This window comes from Eleginops maclovinus, chromosome 5 (genome assembly GCF_036324505.1).
Source record: "Eleginops maclovinus isolate JMC-PN-2008 ecotype Puerto Natales chromosome 5, JC_Emac_rtc_rv5, whole genome shotgun sequence".
Lineage (NCBI taxonomy): Eukaryota > Metazoa > Chordata > Actinopteri > Perciformes > Eleginopidae > Eleginops > Eleginops maclovinus.
Window position 1 is genome coordinate 6,927,917 of NC_086353.1, and position 23,937 is coordinate 6,951,853.

The 23,937-nt window shown below is 39.2% G+C and overlaps 1 protein-coding gene across 5 annotated transcripts in view; it reads right to left on the reverse strand.

Moving 5' to 3' along the window:
* Positions 1 to 23,937, reverse strand: part of lrba (LPS-responsive vesicle trafficking, beach and anchor containing) — a 177,679-nt gene that overhangs the window by 148,834 nt on the left and 4,908 nt on the right. For all 5 annotated transcript variants that reach the window (XM_063883718.1, XM_063883721.1, XM_063883719.1 and 2 more), the window contains exons 2-9: positions 8,932 to 9,163; positions 6,981 to 7,081; positions 5,912 to 6,007; positions 4,312 to 4,433; positions 3,425 to 3,551; positions 2,564 to 2,683; positions 1,011 to 1,157; positions 177 to 374 (exon numbers count right to left, since the gene is read on the reverse strand). In XM_063883718.1, coding sequence (XP_063739788.1) covers positions 177 to 374; positions 1,011 to 1,157; positions 2,564 to 2,683; positions 3,425 to 3,551; positions 4,312 to 4,433; positions 5,912 to 6,007; positions 6,981 to 7,081; positions 8,932 to 9,163 — 1,143 coding nt within the window. The remainder of the gene's footprint in view (positions 1 to 176; positions 375 to 1,010; positions 1,158 to 2,563; positions 2,684 to 3,424; positions 3,552 to 4,311; positions 4,434 to 5,911; positions 6,008 to 6,980; positions 7,082 to 8,931; positions 9,164 to 23,937) is intronic.

Consider the following 23,937-nt stretch of genomic DNA (forward strand, 5'->3'; position numbering starts at 1 on the left):
GAGGAAAGAAAGAGTAAAAAGTGGTACATATGGAACAGTGGGAGGGAAGGAGCAGGTGGAGTATGACTTTAATGCCAGCATGGTTTCTTTTGGTTACAGTTAACTAAAGGCATCTCAGTTATAGCATGGGAATACATTGATATGCACGCAAAATGTCACATTAAAGGAATAGTTACCTGCAGCATGAGCGCGTGGGGCGAGTGAACAAATATAGATGCGTTGTCCTTGGGGGAGGACTCGAGGCAGAGCTGGGCATCGGTGGCGCGAGGGTTATAAGCGAAGGCGATATTGGAAGACAACTTGCCATCATACAGTAAGGTCTTATGATGCTCCGCAAACAGCAAGTCACTCTCAGCCTTGTACTTGAATGTGCCCTGAGGAGACACAACAGTTGTACCTTTCACACTACTAGTTTCACATTTTTCACAAGTGTCCACACTAAGAGAAGTATACAAATACTGACTCTGCTACCAGTACAATGCAGCGTCAAAGTTATCTGCTCTAAACACACAAAAAATTCCAATTTTGTTTACCATTCAGTTTAATTCAACTACCTTACATTCACAGCACATCCCTGAACTGTAACAATGCACGGAAAATTCCAAACTGTATTGGCATTTCTGTCACAGTGATCAGGGTCACTGGAGATACAGCATACCAGAGCAGGCATGGGTAATTATGTTCTACTCTGGCATCCTTTTTGTTTTGATTTGTATCTTTATTGTTTGTCAGTTAGTGTGTTGAAGTGGAGGCCAGTGTGTGGTGGTCTTGATGGAAGCTCACTCAACAAACATGGTCTGGAAATGATTTATTGTAAGGTTTCATGTGGGAGCTAACCAAAATCACTCACAAAGCTTAGTCTAACCATGCTAATTTTCCTTTTGGTCTAAGAATGATCGATTTAAAGACATTATTTAAATCATTATAAAGCATAGTTTGAGTTTATTGTTATACTCTGTTATGTCTCTATTATGTGTTTCTATGACAGACATCTCAGGGTTTATGCCCACCTGGTAGCCCGGTCCCAACTGATAGATGGCCAGGATCTGAGCAGCACTGAGAGCCTCTCCAAACAGGTACACTGCCCCCATCTGTCCGCAGAACACACGGTTGACATCTGCCGTCTCTGACGATCCCAGGAAACACTTGTCAAACGTCTGCAGCAGGAGAGATGTAGGAGGCAGGATTTTAGGAAGAAAAAAAAAAAGAAAAAACATTTAAATATAAAATTTAAGATGAAGGTAAGGGAGTAAGAATTAAACGGAACAAAGGATTAAAAAGAACCAAAATAGCTGGATGGAACAGAGGGAAAAGGCGTATTCATGTCAACACAAGCTATAATTGGCAACACACAGACCAAAACTATAAACATACTGTGGCTAACATGATACCGTTTCATCTTCCTCTGGTCATGGTCAGTGAGGCAGAAGTGTTGAGAACGATGAGGCCACGTCTCAATCAAATTGCTAATTTGCTTTCGGGATATACTGTCACATCAAGAGGATTATACTCGGCTGTGGAGGCGTTTTCATTCCTGACAAAATTTGATTTAGGAATCTCATAGCGCAGCATGACAGAACGTAATCCTAGGGATTGTGACAGAGTTCATATGGTGATGTATGAGAGGAGCAGGGTGCATACAATTTATGTAGTCAATTTCCGCTGGACTATCCATACTAATAGATGAAAATAATGGTTTTCACTCTCATAGCCTTCAAAAGCAAAGAGTGAGATCAGATATATCGGAGAGTGAGGTTTGTTTATAACTTTTTGGCACACACTCCTGCGGCAATAACTGGTTCTGAAATTGATATTGACAGAAAACTGTTACGTGCGCCCACATGCCCAACCCTGCCGGGCAGCAGGTGGAATTTCACATAAAATCCTGCCTGAGGTTTCAAGCATTAATATTTGTTTTTCGCAAGGAATACGAAACACATCCAAAGAAACAGGCCAGATAAAGAATTACAATGCAGTCAAAAATATGGTTTTTACTTTCTCGTCATATCTTGAATAAAAACAGTGATAGCAGTTTTGGGTCTTCATAAGAATATATTAAGTTACATTAAGTAGACAGTTAGCTTAGCTTAGCATAAAGCCTCAATCAGGTGGAAACCCTACTCTTGCTATGTCCAAAAAAGTAACAAAATGACTTTTACTACTTTTAAATGTACCAATATAAAACTAAAATAACAAATAACCGCATAACATATGGTTTGTTTAATTGGTAAAAGCTAAACCGTTTCTAAAAAACACCAAATGTTGGTTTTAAGGAGTAAGGGCAAGACTATTTCCTGGCTTGGTGCAGCATCTTCCACAGTTTCCAGTCTTTGTGCTGCTATGCTAACCGGCTGCCCGCTTTAGCTTAATATTGACCGCACAATAAAGTGTTAGGAGGTTATGAAACACAGACATAAACCGTAAAAAATCCTCCACTGTCTCACTGAGCCATCTACAATTTTAATTATTACATTTTTTTATGAAAATGTATACAGATCAGAAACTTCTGTTGGCCCCTACAGGGTGACTAAGAGGAAGGATTTTAATTCGTTTTTTTACTTACGTCACTGGTGTTGACAAACCATGCGATGTCTCCAAAGGAAGCCAGTTCCCCGTTCACATAGCAGCTAATTTCACTGTTTTTCCAGCGGTTGTAGACATGAACGAGGGTCACCATGTACCACTGCAAAAACAGAAAGAAGCAGAGACTCACAATGGGAAACGGGTTTATCTGGAATATCAATCCCACAACAAGATATCAATAAGTCAGCGTGTGGGGAGAATCTTCAAGCTAACTCAATTAGCCTCTATCATGTTTCTAGACTCCGTCCCCTCAAGCTATGATCCCACCTACTTAGATTTCTGGTTTCCTCCTCAGCCTGACAACCAGTGAAATGGGTTACCAAAGTAACCACAGTAAAATAGGTTATTACGTTTTCGTCGGGACATAAAAGAAGACACTAAAAATAGAGCGAAAAATCAACTAAAGTGATTGGTTGGTCCTCAGGAGGTTTGTTGAGGTAGTGTGATGTATTAGTGCCCAGGGGAAGGAGAAGGATGTTTTAAAATGTCCACAGGCAAAGGATGTTTTAGACTGCAATGGTTATCAGAGTATGTTGTGCCTGGAGGGGACTCAGAGGATTGGATAATCCTTCTCCACCGCCGCCCTCTTTCCTCCTCCTTCTAGTTTTGCTTCTCCCCAGTCAGGTAAGTTGTGACACTTCCTTCGGACAGCAAGTTCTAGATGTATTGTGTGTGCACATGTGTGTTTGAGTGTGTGCATGTGATTCATTACATGATGCTAACATATGATTTCTCCATTTAGGGACACATATCCAGGATTTGTCTTTTCATGTGCCTGGTTCACCAAACCAAAGCCTGTATTCTGCTTTGCGTGGTTTGTTTGTTTTTTGTCTTGTCGTACCTTCTGTGGTTTGAAGTCGTACTTTACACAGTGCTGGAATCCTTTCCCCTTGGATTTTAATGAGGTCACTATCAAACAGCCAGCCACAAAATGTGCAGAGTAACCCATGCCTTTATTGGTGCGGAAACTGGAAAAGAAAATCAAGGGAAAAAACAAACACAGAGGGTTAGTTTCCGAGTGAGGCTGCACACTTTAATGGCGACTGCCTTCAAGGGCAACATGGGTTGCAGTCTCTAATATATCATATAAACACTTTAAAAGGGTCTCAAAAGGATAAAGATAGCAAACAATCATTTCTCAACTTCAGACTCTCATCCTCTCATCCTTCTGCATGCCCCGGCGAGATGTGGCCCGGCAGTGTGATTTAGTGAATTAATCTCTTTTTAAAAAGGGCACAAGGCTGAAGAGGAGCTTTTTATTACAAATTCTCTCAAGCAGCTCGCTGGCTGTTGGTCGGTTATCATTTTCACAGAAGCCCAAACAGATCGCTGTTGTATAAATGAGATTTTAGACAGAAATTAATTATTGGTTGAAAAGAAGATCAACCAACTCTCCGCTCCACAGACAGGAAGCGAAGGATAATGAGACAGGGTAGATGGAGAGAGAAGGGCAAGCGTTTTTCATCTGTGAGGCTGCAGGCTGCTGAAGTTTGGGGATTCAAATGCATTAATGATACATCTGTGTTTACTGGTGACATGTACACATGCATAAATTCAAACTAAGACACCGTAATCCAACTGAATACACCTGATACTACACATTTCATGTAATTCTACTCTCTGCGTGTTATTATTCTCATTGCAGCATATATTATATACATACATGCATTGTAATGCAAAACAAAGGGAAAAGTACATTTACTATTCAAATGTGGTATTGTTACCTACCAGTACAGGTAAGGCTTGTCTTTGTCTACATTGATGTTGTTGAGAGGATCCATGCGGAGCCATGTGTGGAATGTAAAGCCATTCTGGTACGGCCATTTTGCTATAGGAGGCAGAGCTATAGCCTATTAGAGAGAGAAATAAAAACAGGACATGGTATGAGTTGTGGAACAGTGATCATTTTCAAATGAATAAGAACAAAAACTGTTTTTTTAGTATGTTACAATGGTCAACCAGCAGAGGGGAAAATGAATGGGGGGTGGGAAAAATATTTCTCTAAATAATGTTTTTGTGTGTATGTCTGTGTGAAGCAGGGCAACACAGGAACAGGATGTGTGCTCTTCTCAAATAGGTTGCTGATGAACACAGGTAAGGACTAATAGAGTTCAGATCAGCCGACTCAGACCCAAACCTGCTTGGCTTCTACATGTAAAAAGCACCGTCACCATGGCAATGGAGGGTTATTTACAGAAGTTGGCAACCACATACACTCAAGGGGAATGACATTGCCTAGAGAGCAACAGCCAATAGTGCACAAAATGACATAGCTTCCTGTACAAAGCACATTTAATGCAACAAAAAGCTGCACTCATCATGGTGTTACAAAAGTGAATTTGTCCTAAACACAGATACATCCTGAAGACATTTAGACAACGTTTGTTTTATAACTTTTTCTGTTTAGCATCAATTACTGTTTGAAGAGTAGCTGTGATGTAATAAGTCAAAGAGGGAGTTTCAGTGCAGGGATACAAACTGTGCCATATAAACTACAGAGCAGACATTTAAAATATCAAACATTAATATTTAAGTTTTTCTTTAGGAAATTATTCTGTTAGGCATATTGTATTGTGATTTGTTCAACAGGTGTACCAAGGACATGTTGTTTACTCAAAATTCGTCAGCTTATGCCACAACACAAAATAAAGGTTGTTCTTAAATAAATACATTATGTATCTATAGAGGGACAAGGACAGGACACAGCCTGTGTGAGCGGCCTGATCAACAACGAACAGCGAGGTTGAGAATGAAATAATATGTAGGGAAGGAACAACCCAAATCCTCAGAGCATCATTTGAATAGTCCAACGCTGAATAGCCAACAGCATCATGCATTTAAACAGCTCAATCTCTAGATACTTTACAACATTTCAGAAGAGTACAAAAGTCTTTGAGGCAGTGAAAGGGTCTGAGTTGTAACGGTAGAAAAGAAAATAACTTCTAGAATTGTGAGGCTTATTGAAAAACTGCATGGGTCAGTGACTGGCTGGCTCACAGGAAATCAGCTTAGAGAGCAATTATGAAATGATTCAGGAGAACTCATCATGTAATATCTGAAGTGCTCTCTTTTTTTCCCAACCACCAGTTTATAATACATTGATTTATAATTTAAGAACTTCTTTTACATTTTGGGAAACAGTCATGGTGAAGCTCCACATTCTGCTAGCATGGTATTTTTTGCATTAATATCTAGCAAGAAATATTGATGCTAATGTACTGAAGCATTCAAAAGAGCAGTCCATCTCATCACCTATGTGCAATCACACTTTATGGGATGTTTTTTTTCATTCTGTGGTGCATTGTTGGGCACTATGAAGTATACTCACGGCAGCATTTTTCCCCGGGAAGCTGAAGAATGAGTCAGGGCCGTTCCTGTGAGCCATGTACTTCAGAACTGACAAAAGCTTCACTGCGTGACGAGGCTGAGGGAAGAAAACAGAAACACAACGTAGGTTGTAAAAAGAGACACACACAGGCACATAAAAGCATATGAACCCAAATGACACACTTACTGTTTCTGCGTGATACCAGAAATGATTAAAGCAGGTACGGCTTTGGTTCTGCTTGCTCTAAATTTACCTCATCAAAAGTTTGACACCCAGAGATTTGCTAAGCAGCACACTCTGAATTTAGCATCTCCTTTTACTTCATTATATTCTGACTATTGTGTATGAACTGCAAAGTACATCCATCACAAATGTGTTGCTCTAAACACATAGGATCCAGATACTGAAGCTCGTTTATTGGGAGTGATAAAAAAAATCCTATATATTTTTACGATTTTCAACCGGGTTGTGGTTTATAGGGGGCAATAGCAAAGCACTTTGTAATTAAAGTTTCGCAATCACCATAACCACACTGTCTCCTAGAGGAGTGTTGGCAGGAGCGCCTTGAAAGTGGGAGAGTGAGGTGAAACTTAGGAGAATAAAAGCCCCATTTCCTTGACAATTTGATTACTGTCAGTGATGGATGGGTTACTTTACTTCTATTCATCTGTCTCTCCCTGTGTGTCACCGGTCCTGCCAAGATGTAGTACCTTATCTTCACTACATGTATCATACATTTTGAGTTCACTGGGGCCATTTCCTTACAGGTAAATATACACACACACTGAGGGAAAACCACATAGGCAGTCTGTTTTCTGAAATGTGTAAAAGCCAAGTCTTACGATTTTGCTTAATATTGGCTAAAGAAATACATATTTTGTTTGGATATCCCATGAACAACAGAACATCAGTAATGTCGTTGTGCTCTGGCAGAGTAGTAGCCTGGTTTCACATGATTTATCTTGTCCCTGTGACGAGGCCTGTAGGATGGCAGCAGTTGTAGCTAGCACATTCCTCACGCTGGTCCCAGACAACCAAGACAGATCACCGTGGAATGACTCTGACTCACCCACTGGCCCTTCTCCCCTTGCAGTTTGCTGAAGAATAGCTTCAACTCTTTCACTGTGATGCTGTAGCTGGCGAGCACCCCCAACATGTCCACCAGTAGGTCTGCGAAACAGATAATGAGAAAGGGGTTAAACATTGTGTGTTATAATTACACAGAGAGACTGAAAAGATACAATAAATTACTTAAAAAGTGAGAATGAGTCACAAGTTCGCAGGGAAAAGAGATCATTCCTGAGCTGCTTCCTGATATAAGCTTTTTTCTTTCTAAAGAAATCTCCTTCTTATAATCTTTATTGGCATTTTGATCATCTAAATACTACAGTGCAGCTGCAGAAGCTAAGCAGCTCAGAAAGAGAAGTAGGGTGAGCAAGAACCAAGTAAAAAAAACATGATAAAATCGAGAAGGCACTCTGGGAGTCCCAGCTCCTGTGCAGCCTCTTTCATTAGTTATTTCAGACTAATGACAGGGCATGGTATGACAGATCTGTGAGTAGTGCGCACATGCATTAGCCTGGGTTTAAACCTTTAAATATAATGACGAGTGGCAGTTTTATCTGCTAGGTCTATTTCCGTGCAAAGTATTAGTACCGGTATTTGCACACAAGTGTTTAATATTTGCTGTTCAGCTTAACACAACGACTGATTCAGAGCCATCCATGTAAGCAAATCTACTATAAGTGTAACATAAAAACTCAAAGTCGGGTTGCCATGGTGGTCTTTCAGGCATTGATCCTAAACTGCAACATCAGTCGAAAGTCCAGCTGGAGACCTTTGTTGCATGTCATTCTTCATTATCTGTGTGCATTTCCGGTCAGCTTCCACTCGGAAAAGTGTAGCAATAAACAGAAATATTGAAAAAAACTGTTCATTTTTAAATGTCAAATCAATAAAATAAGCTGCTTCAGTTCTATGAGACAATTCTCTACAAGAGCATTTGTAATGCGGTTGATATTACTGCTGTACGATCATTACTTTCAGCTGCATAGTTACTGCTGGGCTGTATCGCCCCTGCTTGACCGCACAAACCCTCCAGGCCAGCGCTGTTCTAGCTCGCAAAAGTTCACTGAGCCGAACACTGTAGGATTAATTCTGACTAATTTGCAGATGGGCAACAGACTACACTGGGACTCTCAGGAGTCTGTACAGGAGGGTTGTGTGTTTGTTTTGACTGCAACACATCTCAGTGTATGAGCTCATGAAGGAAGAAACCGTGCGGTAACAGTACACGGGGAGAGTGGAAAGGAGAGTTTAGAATTTGTTTACTATATTTCCAAATACTCAATTGCTTCCTGAGGTTGGAGTTGATGTCTTTACTTGCTCGTACTTCACACAAGAGTTCAAAGCAAAGGTTGTTTAAGAACACACCTTTCCTGGAGTTCACCTGCCTAGCGGGACCTGCAGGGTTTGGAGATGTATAGACCTTTAATTGCTTCATAGTAAGGCTTCCACTCCTTCAGTCAACTGTCTACTAATTGGTTGTTTTAGTCTAGTCAAAGCAATCCAAAGAAATGCATGAGCTGATATATGGTTAACACAAGAACTGAACTGACACTTTCTAGAGAAAAAAATAATAAACTAATCCATCCAAGTCAAACATGTGTTAGTCTGGGAATTGATATAGTCAAGGACAACCCTTTTACAGAATTTGCTGTTGTAACTTTAGAAATCTAATTGAATATACAGCTGCGGAAAAAATGAAGAGACCACTGCAGCATTATCAGTATATATTTGAATATTTACAGGCATGTCTTGAGTTGAATTATTTTAATTGTATACTACAACCTACTGACAACATTTATCTGTGTTGGAATTCGACAGACACTGAAATGGCTGCCATACATGTAGAGATAAAGAATTGAGAACCATTTGGAGTGGTCTCCAGGGCTTTATATTGCTTCATTTAAGTTGAATTATATTGCGGTAACCACACAATGACGGCTGTTCTTAAGTACCTGCGATCATGCTGTCAGTGGTGGATATGCGATGCAGCACCAGCTGGATGAGCCCCACGTCAGTGCACGCCTGCAGGTTGCGCACGCTTTTCTTGAGGATGGCGGTGAAGATGCTCCAGATCTCTGCCTGACAGGTGGGCTCGCACTTGTCCAAAAGCTCCACCATGCACACGATGCTCTCGGGTTCTTGGATGATGAAGTTCATCTCAAGGTCAAACTGGCCTCCTACCAGCTGGAGGAGGGATACAAGGAGTGAGGGGAAGGGAGTGAGAAAAGAGGAGACAAGGTGTTTCAGTCAGTTATTGAGTAAATAAAACCGAGCAATTATAAAACTGTGATGAAGGCCTATTTTATGACCAGCAAACCTAACAAAAACTTTCAAAGATCATTAATCACACGTCAGAGCTGCTGCTAGCCAAGTGGATTAAAGGTCAGGGGAGAAACCCAGTTCTCTGTCAGTCTGTTTGTGTGTTTGTTTGTCTGACAGCAGATTCAACCGTTTACAAGTAGCCTTGGGACTCTGAGATAAACCCAGAGCAAAAATATATCAAACAAGAAGCCACATCAGTGAAAATAACTGAGGCATCCAGACAGATTCAAACACTGAGAAGTTTATTCAGAGGTTGTTTATTCCTGTAGGAAGCCGTGAAATATTAAAGAATCTGACACAGCAATGCCAAATTAATCTTTATGAAAATGCATCATGATAGAATGCAGTGATGTGAACCTCGTCCGTATATCTATATTAAAACAGCATCACATATTCACACAAAGAGAACAGAAAAAACACATTTTCTTATGCAGCCAATGACCTTTATTCAAGCCTTTATCTTGAATCAAAGCACATGCATTACAGCGTGTTAGTCAGCCTTAGCAGTGGTCTCCAGCTGAAGCTTGTTCAGGAGGTAAAACCCTTGTCTTATTGTGAAGGAGTAATGGGCTTTGTGTGAAAATAAATTGTATGAGCCATAAATGTCATAATTTGTCAGTTCTTAATAGTTGTGATGACGTTTTTATTATTGAACCCTGCCTAATAGAAAAAGATAAGGAAAATAACAAGGTGGAAGCCAAATTAATATTGTGGCTAAGGCTGTCATGTTAAAATCAAGAAGGTGTGACTGAACAGAAAAAAATGAACGTGAGATTGTCGTACCCTCCCATTAGACGGGCTGGATGTGAAAACAATATGATTTGGTGCGGGGAATGGAAACTGTCCCATTAAAATGAGTGAGGTCGGAAAAACTGCATGTGTGTGTGTGGTGTACAAGATAGGGAAGGAAGGGAACCCAGGGTTATGCTGCTGCCACAACATCCCTGAAGAGGAGGGGGTAAAGTGATGATAACACTGACACACACCTCACCTACTGTCCCGTTTAACCTCCTCTCAGATATCTGCTCATTGCTTCATGTCAGGTACCAACATTAGAACCATATAGATCAATCTTGCACAAAGCCTATTTTCTTTATCATTTTTGTTTGTTAAATTAACATTTTATATATTGGATAGTAACAAATAATAAAATCATTACAAATACACAACATTAAGTCATATTTAGTCGTTGTTGTAGTTTAATCAGCTCATTTTTTAAAAATAATTCACTGTAGTCTTTACATTTAACAGAAATTCCACATTTAGTTGTGCAATGCGCGTCCAGTAGATCTTGAACCTTAATATCTTTTTTTTTTACAAAGAAATCTGCGACTTTCTTTCTGGATATGGATTAAAGAGCAACCCTCTTTCATTAAAGAAGATAAATACACAAAACGCTGAGCCTTTTCACTTTGATGAATGACTCCATTTTATATTCAATTAGCAGAACTGTTGAAAATTAATTTTGCTTCCATTGAGTAATCGTTTGAGCCATAACTTAGTGACAGGGAATCATCTTCTGTAATTAATCTGAGAGGCTATTAGAGGTCAGCAGAAGAAAAAATAAACAGTACTGTAATTTGAGGTCATTTAAAGGCTGAGTCCAAAAAAGACCAAAAATACCCAAATCATGTTTCCTCTCTTCCTCCTACGGATATGTTTCCATGGAGAGAGCTTTGCAAAGGTTTGATGCATTCAAAATTGCATTGATAAATATACTGAAAAATATCAAGGTTATGAAGACCCCAAACAAAATGTAATTGGGTTGGAGACCAATTATAATATAGATATGGATATTTCAAAATCCATTAAACCAAAACTATCAACATGGATCGATCCAAATATATGTTTTTGTTATTAACTTGGATTAGAAAGCTCTTAAATAAAGTCAGTCACAAAGTACTGTATCAAGATTTATAAAGAGCAGACTTAGTTATTGGTATAGTAACAGATAGATCAATGGATGGATGGATGGGCCAACCAATACCACACCGCCTTTTAGGGAAAAGGAACTAAATAAAAACCAAGTTAATTTAATCAAAATGTCAAGTAATAACACATCCACCAATTAACACCCCCCTGGCAACTTGACTTCTCCCCTTTTGTTACTCCCAGCAAGTCATTGATGAATCACACTGTGCTGCACGGAGCTATGTATTAACTTTGGGGATAGATTGCAGCCAGGTCTGCCATTAGTGGAAGCCGGGTGCCATTTTGCCACAGTAACTGTTGATTTATGAGCCTGACACCGTGTACGAGTCATCCATCCATCAAAGTCAGTTGACCAAGGAGACGAGAGCACATATATGGATGGAGACAGAGTGGCACACTGCGGTGACAGACACCTGGCACACGCAGAGAGACAGGGCTGAGATTGGACCTTGTTTGTCATTCTCTACAATCAGAAAATAAAAGAGAAATTAAACTATGACCGAGCCATATTATCGCACAGTGTGTGGTTCTGTTTGAAGAGATTCACCACCAATGTCTAGACTGACATTTACAGGAACTTGTGATGTGCAGTGGTCATTATCCTATAGGACACTTAATCTAAAAGATAATACAAAGATTGATCAGATTTCTTAAAAGGAATAATTAAAGATTCAAAATCCTTCAGTGTGAGGCGAAGGAAAAAAAAGTTTCAGACGTCATGTGTCAAAGACCGAGGTCAATGAGAATCTGACAAGTACAGCGCATCTTAAAACAGACTCTAACCACTGAGTTTCTTTAGATGTGTATAATTATTATTAGTCTGTGGAAATAAAAAAATAACTGGTACTTTCAAATGTACTTCATGTTAGGCAGCAGTCTGCTCACAACCTGGAAACTATGTGTTGTTTACTTATGATGTTGGAGTGAAACGTCTGTCATCTCAATGTCGTGGTATAAGAGCAAAACAAAAAGTATACTTTACATTAAACACAGACTCAATTATGCTGCCATTAATCAATACTTTGAACCATGATGCAAATTGAAAACAAATTGTCATTTCCTATAGCTAAGGGAGAGCTTCTAATGTGTCTATTGGTGCATGGCAAACAGGTTTACAACCTTTCACTTCAATCATTTACATCGTTCTATTTCAGGCCCAGCTGTGAACGGTAGCTCGCTCTAGCCTCTTGTAGAGCCAAGCAGAGCTCTTTGGCAAAAAGCTGTCTTTATGGCAGTGAGACACCAGATCCCTGGCGCAGTAACCTAGCCTGGCTGCTCTCCCCTGAGGCCAGGCTGAATTAATCATGGCTGAGCAGCCAAGCAGCCACTGGGCCGTGACACAAAGCACAAACAGGCTTCTATGGTCTCCATGGTGAACAACACATGAGGATCGCAGGGGTTGATGATACGCCAGGAACCGGGATTCATACTGTATCTGTTGCCTGAGCTGAACCTGTGTGTCAGGTACCGATGACGGTGTGAGGATTCTGGGAAATCTGAGATATGAAACCCAATGACAATGTGTGACTGGACGTTAATATATGTACCACATACAAACAAGACAGCCATGTTCACAGGCTGCATAATGGAGGCTGGGGAAATGCAACATGGAAATTGATGTAATATAGGTGTACCAACTAATGTTTTTATCCATGTTTTTTTTCAGATTGCAAAGAAAAACTTGCAGAAAAACTTGAATGCAGTGGGAATGCAAGTCATTTGTGGAAATATATAAACAAATATTACAAAATGCTTTTAGCTTCGCTGGGGTGAAAAGGTTAGCATATTGAAAAAGAGAAGCCTGACAGAAATAAATGTTTTGGATGGACATTTAGATCCAGTAAACATTCCTTCACTCAACTAAAGTGTTCGAATGAAGAGACGGGGTATGAAGGGGTACGAACGTAAAGGTTGCATGTCACTCTCCTTTGGAAAAGGTAGGGTTAGGGTTAGGGAAAAAGCCTCATCCTGTTACTAATGTAAATCCTTGCGACTGTTAGGTAACCAGTTCAAAACTCCTTGAAGTAACTTTAAAGCATGTTATTATTCAAAAATAATGAGTGTCGCGTAAATCCTATGAAAGATCACACATTTTGGCACTGAGCAAGTAACTGTGACTCACACCATAACAAGTAGACGTTTAGTAAAAAGTCATTTGAGATCTTTACAGACAGCCATGTCATGCCGAAGAGAAAGTAACAAATGATGGCCATTTTGCACCAAATGGCAGGAAATTACCCAGCTAAAAGTAACAAGCAGAAACACTGATGCTGCCAAGACACGGCTGCAGGGGGATGACACGCTCTATCCGTTGTGTGTTTGTGTGTTCAGTTCTGTCCGTAATAAAACTGCCATTAATTCTATGGGTGAAATCGTTTGAATATAAAGTAATCTGCCTGCAGGAGACGACTGGATATACAGACAGAATGTATCCTGTCTCTAGTTTGCCAGATGGCTCATCTAGATCTGAAATGCTCCATAACTTGATATCATCTGTCTGACTGGGATTGTTACTCATGAGGATGAGCCTGGAGGGAAATCTGAAGTGATTTAATGAAATGCAGGCAAGTCAAATAAAATGTAAATGTTATGTTATGGCCAAAGCATTAAAGACCAGCCTATGTGTTATTACAACCCAGCTTGACCATGGTTTTAAACAAAATGCTCTTAAATTGGGTTGTCACAGTGAACATGTTTTCACCACCACTGGCCTACTTTTTAACGGCTCTTCTAACCGGATCTCTTTTAACAAGCTATCTTGTCAAACCAGAGGCAGTGCCAGCTAATTCTTTAACAAACGCCCCCCTCCCTCCAGACCACCCAAACCCCAACATCCATCACAGTGACCCAAAACATGAATCGTAATATGACAACATCTTGTAATCCTGCACTCTTCACTGCTGATGATCACTCACATCTCCAACAGACTGATGCGAGGGGTTGAAATGCCTCCAGCAGATAATCTGTCCAACTCAAATCCCTCTAGTGCTAGCCCTGATGAGAGGGAATGAGCTTCTGATGGTGTAGATGAGAGGAAATGGTGAAGCGATATGCATGCATTATATCAGGCTCTGGTTGTAATACAGTCATAATGTCTGTAAAGTAAGCAAGCCTCAAATGAAGTGTTACCAACGTTTGTGTATGTGTGTGCAAGATTAAATGGATAATATCAGTGAAAGGTATGTTCATACCAACTTTATTTCAGTCACAAAGACACAAAGCGTCTGAGCTGATGTTCATAAAGGTTTGTAAAAATAGCTGGGATGAATTATACAAAAAGGAGAATAGTTCCTTCTACCAACCCTGGGATATGAACTAATGTTTGCCTTCAAATTTGCTATCTGTTTAAGCGTACACTGCTTTCTAAAATAATTCAATTAAAAAGACATAAAAAAATATCTGGCACACAGAATTGGCCGGTGGTATCTCCTTCCACATATGCCAGCAGGAAACTCAAGTCCATATCTTCTAGTAAACAAATAAACACTACAAAGTATAGGCGGGTGATGACTGCGAGCATGATGTGGGATAACGGCGGACTCGTAGAAGCAGACAATGTCGCTGCTAGTTGATGGTTCTGGCAATATTTCAGACCAAACAAGATCAGAGGATCCTTCCAAGTCTTGACATGAATAAAGAGTTCTCTAAAAACAAGCAGTGAAATTGAAGGACCCCTTTATTATTTTACACTGAATTTGTCTATATTGTATACTTTCAGATATGTAATCAGTTTTGCAAATACTTCTAACGTCATATCTGCCTAACATAGTTTTTAATTAGCAAAAACTAAACAGAAATTATACATTTTAATCAAAGTGTAATGAAATTATTATCAATCTTTCTGCTACATTGCCCTGCTCTCTACACATAATTATTAACTAAGAGACTCCTTTGATGTGAAATACACAAGAAATATGGATTAAAATCACTTGTATGGCGTGTTTCTCTGTTGTTGAAATATTTGAAGAACCTCAAAAAGACATGCCGCATTGTGGACGAGCGAGCCACTCTACATCTGTCAAAGCAGGAGTGGAAGGTAAAGTGGCGACAATTATTCATGCAGTGACCATGGAATACACTGGTCCAATAATCACAGCTAGTCACAGCCTTTTTTACCCGACTCACTTCATAACAATTTGTAGTCAGAATACACTCCATGAATATTTTACAGAAGTAGGATCAAATATTTGGGATGGAAGCTAACATTGATATTAAATGAACAAATGGTGATTATTCAGCTAATCGCTAAATTATTCTTTTGTTTTACCCAATTGTGTTGGATTAATTCATTTTAAATTAGAAGATTGATCCTCGGTCAATGTTGAGAACCATTTTCTCTCAGCTGCCTTGCTTTTAGTACAAGAAAGACAACGAGAGAAAGAGAGGAGAGATACAGCGGTGAAGAGAGATATTTTAATAGCTGGATTTCTAAGAATATCTTCAGAGGGGCAATGTGCCACGCTATTGTTTTAAACAATGGTTGACAGTCATTTTTATACTTCATTAAACGTGATAATGGCCAGGCAGTAGTGTGGGCCACACACCATTTCCTTTGTTATTCTGTGTATTTGCCTCAGGACACAGGTTGAGTACAACATGCAGAAAGCTGTAGTTAAAACACACATGCAAATAAATGGCCTGCATGTGCCTACGCTGTTTTCACTCACATTAAATTATTATTCTTTGATGAAATCACACATCCTTATCCTGTATTATGCCATTCTCATAGGAGACAAAGATCCACAACAAAAAAGGAAAGCAACTACCTTCATTAGGACCAACAGCACATTTTAGAGAGGATTTTGTATAGTTTCAAAGATGATCATCCACACTTCTGTGACTATGCTGCTCCATCTTTCTATTTCATACAGATTTATTTTATACAGTGTCATATGTGATAAAATGTCAGGTATGTCTGCATTTTCGGTCTGAACATACCCTAAAAACTTCAGATAAACCAAACTTAGTTCTCTTACAATGCAGTTTCCTAACCAGGAGGGTAGCCAGTTTTTCATCCGTTGGTCAAGTAAAGACACGAACATAACTGCTTGGATAATTCCTTAAATTGAAAGACAGACTGCATTTTGACCATTTGCAAACATAAAACAAATGAAGAACTATGTTAGCATTGCATAAACAACTCCATGACAGAGCTCCTTAACACTTGCAAAGTCTCTATCTGGAAATCTGGCTTAAATTGCAGGGTGGCTGCTATTATCAACATAAGGAAAAGGCTTGTCAGGAAATAGGCCTCATTAGACATCCGAGTCCAGGCTTTAGGGCGATCTGTTAGTTTTCCAGAACAACTTGGACCAACTAAAGTGGTCTGCTTCTGGAATAAGAAGTGTAAAATGAATGCAATACTTGGATATAATCTATTGACTGCATGGCGTGCTAATTCAAACTATTTCTCTGTAGTCTCTGTCTGGAATAAGATGCCCAGTATTAAAAACATTCATGCTGAAGAATATGTTGTCTCTGTTAATGTGAGGTGACTGTCAGAGAGCAGATACAGAAAGAAGTGATTTGATCATGAGAGCCAAACAAAGAATTTCATTGTGTGATCCAGAGACGCCTACGATTTTAGTTTGCATAGTGGCAGTAAATAGGAAGGTTGGCTCTGGGGCAACATGTTAAAAATAGCAGCTGGATCAGGGAGGTGAAGAAGGAAAGAGATAAACATCCAGCCTGCCTTGAAGCACGGAGGAGCAAAATGAACATTTCTGGGACCCACCCTTGATTATTCAATGTTAAAAGATAGCTTGTAGTGTTCTTAAACAAAGAAAGTTCTGCACGTAACCTCATGGTAGAAACCTATTAAAATATCCTTTTCATGTGTTTCTAAGGAAATGGTGAAATAATGTCCTTGTTCTTTGTATTCTCACGTTATTCTGAAGCTTTGGCAGTCCAAGTAAGATAAATCATTATTATAACAAGTATACAATTCCTTCTTTGTTTCCCCAGACAGTGTTTCAATGTAGAGCTTCAGTGGAAAAAAGATGAATACAAAGAGGGACTTCTGTACTAAAAAGACCGTCATTTCAAGTTAACCAAGCAATAAGCCTGAAACACCCAATCTGATTTGCTTCTGCTCCAGAGGTAACATCCGAAAAAAGATAGACATTTATTAAAACAGTACCCTTCAGGGGACATTTCAAACAGCACTAAAATACATGTGTTTAAGGAGCGTAATTATTGTAAGGGAATAATTGACTTAATTATTTGCCAAGAGACACAATTTGACAGGATCTGAGCAGCCTAGCACCTCAGTTCAACAATTACTGGAGGAAACCCAGAATGGGGAACCAGGAAGCAGTCTGCATCATTTCCTATCGCTGGTGTTTCACTCCAAACAGACTCCTGTGGTTTGTATGCAAGTCCTCAAAAGCAAAACAAAAGTGGGATAAGGGACGCTTACGTGGAGGTAGTCACTTAGGTAAGAGATATGTGGGCTGTTTACTAAAGTTCATGCATGTTTTCAAGTCTGTAATAGTTGATCTCCAACAGTTAATCTCAGTATCGCACTATACTGAGATTAACTGAAACCAGTGGCTGCATACAGGGTAGGACAAATACATTCTGCACCAATGCTGTTGATGAAGTTTAATGAGTTTATATTGCATATGTATAAAGTAGACTATTTTTCAGCCTAAAATGTGAAATAACTCCAACTACGTCTTTCAGAAAGCAAAGGACACAAAGCCATGTTTTTGGTTGGTGGTTTCACATGATGAGACAGTTGCCTCCGGGTCTCAAAACTTCCTGTTGAACCTTGATGACTCGGGCATAATGCAATGAAACATCCGTGATGTGAGCTGCCAAATAGATAACCTCTGTGATGTTCCAGCAGGAACACACTCGACCCTTTAACATTTATTTGAGAGGCTTGTGACCATGTGCTGCCTGTCTGATGGTCCTGCAGATGTATGATGGCACTCGCCTGATGTTCACGATAGTCTGTTTATGGGTTACTGCATCATTCTTTTGACATCTCAAAAGTCTGCTGGGTTTATGTTTGACGTGGCTTATTAAAAGGACAACAAATCAAAAACAAAGTAAAAGTCCAAAACATTTACCTATAATCTAGGTCTAAAGGAATTTGTCTTATTGAATATTGTCAGAACACATTTGGTAGCCCATTTTACCAAAATGATTTAGAGCAACATCAAATATCCAGTAAATGCATATACTCTTGTCTTGATAAGTTATGTCTGGGAATGTGTCTGGTTTGACTCAGACATAGCCAAACATTACATTACGTCTCAGTTCCTGGTCCCTCGCCCGGACAAACGGTACCCGATTCAAGTTTTACCAATCTAATAAATAAAACCTAATAAGCTTTATAAATGTGTCTAACTAGAACAAAGAATATGGCAAAAAAGTTCGAAAGCCCAGTTGACCTGATGCCAATAGAAAAGTAGGTTTCCAGGCCACAGATCAAAAATTGGAGATAAAGCATTGTAATCTCCAGGTAAGCAGTATCTGAAGTTAACCGATTACTTCAGGTTGACATACTGTAATTAAATCAGAATAGTGTGTCGATGGCATTACTAGTGTTACACAAAAAATAAAGGATGAAACCCAGTTCTTCCAAATCAGATTTTTGTGGCGAAGTTTGAAATGAAATTTACTTTAAGCCATTCAACAGTGAACACTGTTTTACATTTGATTGGGCTGTGTTTATTTATGGATTTGACATGCTGGACCTTGGCAACAGAAGAGATGTTGATGCTGAGAGCATGAAAGCAGGTCAAGGGGAAAGGAAGCACCCAGGGGTCAGGAGGCTGGGTCTGCCAAGGGCCAGCCTGTTTCAGCACTGTTCACTGGGCCTCTATGGTTTACATGCTGATCATTAGTTTGCAACTACAGTTTCATACAGCAGCATTACCTAGCATGTCAATACTCAGTGATGGTCCTATTAGGGAAAGCCTGGGTTGTTTGAAGTTGAACAGAGTTGTCATGAAATCATAAAGCTAGGCTCTGTATCTTAGTACACCGCGCCATGCCTCTGTAACCTACTGCATATTATGGACTATGGTTGGTAATTTAGACCTTAAAGAATGTGTGTCTTTATGTAATATTTTCGGGTGTGTTTCATCATAAAGTGTATATATACCACAAAGTATCTAAACAAGGACACAGGTAGAAGACTGTGCCACAGAACACCAGAGCGGAGAAACGTGTAATGGGATTTGGGCTCTCTGCATTAAACCTGTTGGGAGCTTCTGTGATCTCACTTTACAATTACATTGTGTTTTGCTTTGAGAAATCTCCCCCCAGGGACCAAGGTGAGCCAACAGCTTTAGGCTTCAACAACAACAAAAAAAGAATTCTACAAAAAAGGAGAAGCATTTCATTGTACGCTTTAATATTCACACCTTCTACAACTTAGCTGGCAGGCAAGCAGCATTAGCATATCATTACTCCCCCTACTGTGAAGAGAAGATAAGAAGCTGGGGGGTAAGTATTGCTTCCTGTTTAAAAAAAGTATGCTATACTGTTCCAACATGTGAATATATCCAGCATAGTTTTAGTGTTTGCATAGCCTGTAAATGTGTGTAGTCGGTATGCACTAGCCATTGGACGGGTAAATAAAACATTGCATTTTCACAGTAGATAACTCAAGGTGTCCTTCACAGTGAAATTCAGAAAGAACATTGACCTATGTGATCAAGGTTATGAAGTCATTTCATTGCACTCCAGTTGTTGTTCTGTGTTTGGACAAAATGTCTTGGGTTTTCTGGATTTATGGTAACAACAAAAAAACATAAGCCTCTACAAAGTAAAATGGAAAATGTTCTGCGTTTGTACTGAACTGTTTAATGCAACCTGCTGTCGACTCAGATATACATCTTCAGTCAGGTATTAGCACATGTCAAAAGAAAAACCCAAAACCAAGTTTCAGCTGGAAAGTGTTTACTTATTTAGTTGGCTACACCTTGCTCAGCAACGCCTGCATACGATATAGCAAATTGAACATAGCTTGCACCCCAATATGAAAGGAATTATAGGAACTCTATATATAGAGTGGTGGATAACATGAAAGCATTTCTACGGTCTATCTTTTTCCTGAACTTTCTTGCTGGTATGGTATCCTACATCATGCTTGTGTGTCAAAGAAATCCTCAAACATGCCAGCTCAGGCTGTCAGTATCACCTCACTGTGTCCCTCACTGGAGCTAGGTAAACACACTGTCCTTTCCTCCTCAAACCATAAGATATGCCGTTTAAGACTGGCTTATAAAGTCAGGAATAGGCAGTCACTTAAGGCCGTTTTGTCAGCAGACTCCCTTTGGGGTTGGGTTAACTATTTGTTGGGAGGAGACTCTGGGGCATGCATTGGATAACCTGAAGGAACAACAACTCTTCAGAGGGCTGCTGGAGTTTGTATGGAAAGTTCTGGGGGAAGGGGAAAATAAATTCAGCATGGCTGTGGAGTCCCTGTTGCCATTTCCATCAACACAGAAGGAGAATAACAAGAGGGAAAAGCAAAGCTGGCTGACAAACAAACATGAGAAAGAACTCCGTCATGAACTGCAAGCCAGTCAGCTTAAATAAGTATAAATTACTCATGTGATATTTTGGCCTCTTTTTTTAAAAAAAAGTTTAAATTTAAAATGCATTGAAAATAAAATAGCACCAGAGAATCCATATTTGCCCTTGTTTTAACTCTAACCTTAAACTTATACATGTAAGATTATGACAGTAGGAAAAAACGGATGGTTGAACAATAGATAGTCTTACTTCTACTTTGCATTATAAATAGATCGTTTTGTTTGCCCAGATGTTTAGATTAGTGAAGTATCTTCCTCCTTACAATCATCTACTTCTAGAAAGATAATCCACAGATCTTTTTTCTGTGATGATTTGTAGGAATAGCGCCATAGGTTAATCCAAAAATGTGATCTAGCAAATCTTTCAATGAGACAGTAATAGTCTACATATTTGCCCCTTAGGCCGTTACTGGGGCATAGTTAAAAAATGTGTTTGGTCTTTGAGAGTTTCCACCAACACTTCCTGTTCCCAGCTTCCTCCAGCATAACCAGTCTGTGAAGATATCTTTGTTAGCTGGCACTGTTTATAGAGGAAACATTAAGAGGATAGAGGTAGGCAAGGAATTCTCATTTAACGCTCAGTAATGTTTAAAGACAAACTCAAAGTTAAACACTTCAAATAAGGTATGGGGTCTTCTGTCGGTTAAGAGACACGAGTATCAACTCATTGATTTATTGAAAGCCAATTATTAAACTGAACAACCCACAGAAAAGAAAAACATAAAATACCTTTCTTAAAGGTATACTCAGAAAGATTGCAATACTCTCACAGCTTCCAAACTAAACTTTCTAGTGTCTATTCTTTACTGAAACTTAACAGAAGACTTTGGAAAACATGGCTGGAAAAGAAAAGTATTTTTCTTCATTTTTACCAATTGCACGCACAAAATAATTAGTCGGCAAATAAGTGCACAAAATAATTAGTCGGTAGCCTAAATATGGGCACCGAATTCAAGCAAATGATTAATGAAAGACCACGCTCATTGGGTTGAAACACACAAACAATCGAACTAATTGAATATTCCTTGCTGTGTCACAACAGGCAGCACACACTAACCCCAACTCTAAAACAATAGCTCTTATTGCAATTAGAAAGAAAAGACAAAACAAACCTTTAAACTATTTATCCACCAAATAGCCAGGTTGATGTTTTTCATATCTACTGTGTCCAAAGAGAAATGGGCTACTATAAACAAAGTATATTTCTGAAAATACCACCCCACAGTTATTTCAGACTGCTGCAAAGCCCCAAAATGCGGAATATAGATCTTTCTCAAACAAATATATTTTATTTTCAAGACATTACAGAGTCTCAGTTGACACACTTCTCTTTCAAACATTGTTGAATCCTGAGGCCATCTGCCTGTTTGCCGGCACACAGCAGGTGCTAAAGCACAGTGGGTACAGAATCTGATCTGCTTCAGGGCTGAATAATGGCTAACAATACAGGTAAGCAGACATACACGAAAAAGCCATTTAGAACCAGTTCAGGAAAACTGTATGGTGGGTAGTAAAACCTGTGTGCTCACCCTTAAGATGCAAATGTATTGTTTTTGCCAAAAAAATATGACCTTTTCTTTAAGGAAATGAAAAGGTCACAAGCAGACACAATGAGTTAAAAATAAAGGATCAAAGTAAACAGAGTAGAGTCACGCTTATTAAGACGACAGCCCTCCAGTGCTCCAAACTGCTCTCAGCTACAGTGGAGAACGAGGAAAAAAGGTGTGACCATGGAAAACTGGCTGATGCGACAGATAACAGAGAGAAGCAGATAGGGTTTCATTCATGTGTCCGATTAGAGAGCTCTTTGTTACAGCCAGAGAGGGCAAAGCTCGCCTGGAGAGAGGACAAGGATCGCCCTCGCTCGCCTACCACTCGTGCCTGTGTGTGCTGCTGAAGGGATAGTTTGTGCGCTTGTTGAATTCCTTATTTGAAGGGAACTAATAGAAGTCTTGTTGATCCTCAGGGTATAACTTACATAAATGCAGTGTTTAATAATCAGGCCACATTTCCTTTTACGATCAAAACTTAAATCACTTACAATTCACAATTGCGTTCTTCTAATTTGAAGGTTAAGCAGGGAAATTGTTAAACCTTTAAAGAGTTAACCCAGAACCCCCCAAAAAAAACGTGGCACATTTACAACCAAAACCATCTCCAGGGTTAGATAGGTGAAGATTTCTATATATAAATAGTCTAAAAAGGTTTTAAAATATCCAAAGTGGTTTTATGTTAACTTTTTCTCAGCCTTATCTCCCTTTCTCCCTGCAGTCATTCTTAAATCGCTATGATTTACAGGAAAAACGCCTCCGCTGATGTGCTGATACCAAAAGTAAAGCTATTTAAATCAATTTCACGATTTTACAACCTGATACATTTTTAATTCCAGAGCACAGTCACTTTGCATGTTCTGCCCTGAAGAGACGTGTTAGAAAAGGTACTAAAGTAGGCTATTTTAAGAAGAACTGTGAAGATGCAGTTTGGAACAATTCATTCTATTTATGACAGCTCGCTTCTCAAAGGAGGATCCTCAGTGTCAACATCAGTGCAAAAGATGCTAAAGTGAGCTCCAACGCACCTTAAAATAATTCCGAACAAATCAAATAAACCAGGATTTCTCTTTTGTACGAGTAGAGTACAGGAATTCAGAACAAAGCAAGGTGTTTGTGTTTTTTCTGCAGTTGCACCTCCCAAAGGAAACTTAATACAGGCTCAGAGCATCAAATATTGACAAACCTGAAACATAAGTGGATCTTTAAGCTACAGCCACATATAGATTTAATAAACAGTATTTAGACTGACGGTGCAATTATATGTATCATCAATGGCTCAAGATAACTCTGAACAAAGAAGAAAAACTAAGTTATTAAATACAAAAATAAATATTAAGCCTTGTCTTACAAAATGATGTCGTGAAGCTTAAAGGGTCGTATGAAATATTGTTTCGTAAATAATCATCCGATTATTCTTTCTAATAAATCCTGTAATAGAACAGAATCAGTTTGTTTTGGGAGGTTTTGGATTCTTGGATGTCTAATCCCGAAAATTGACAGATTAAGTAAAAGACAAATCATTACAAAACACAGAAAATCACAATTCCTAATGTAGCTGCCCTTTCTTCCAGAATGTGTAGAAATTAAAAGCAAACTT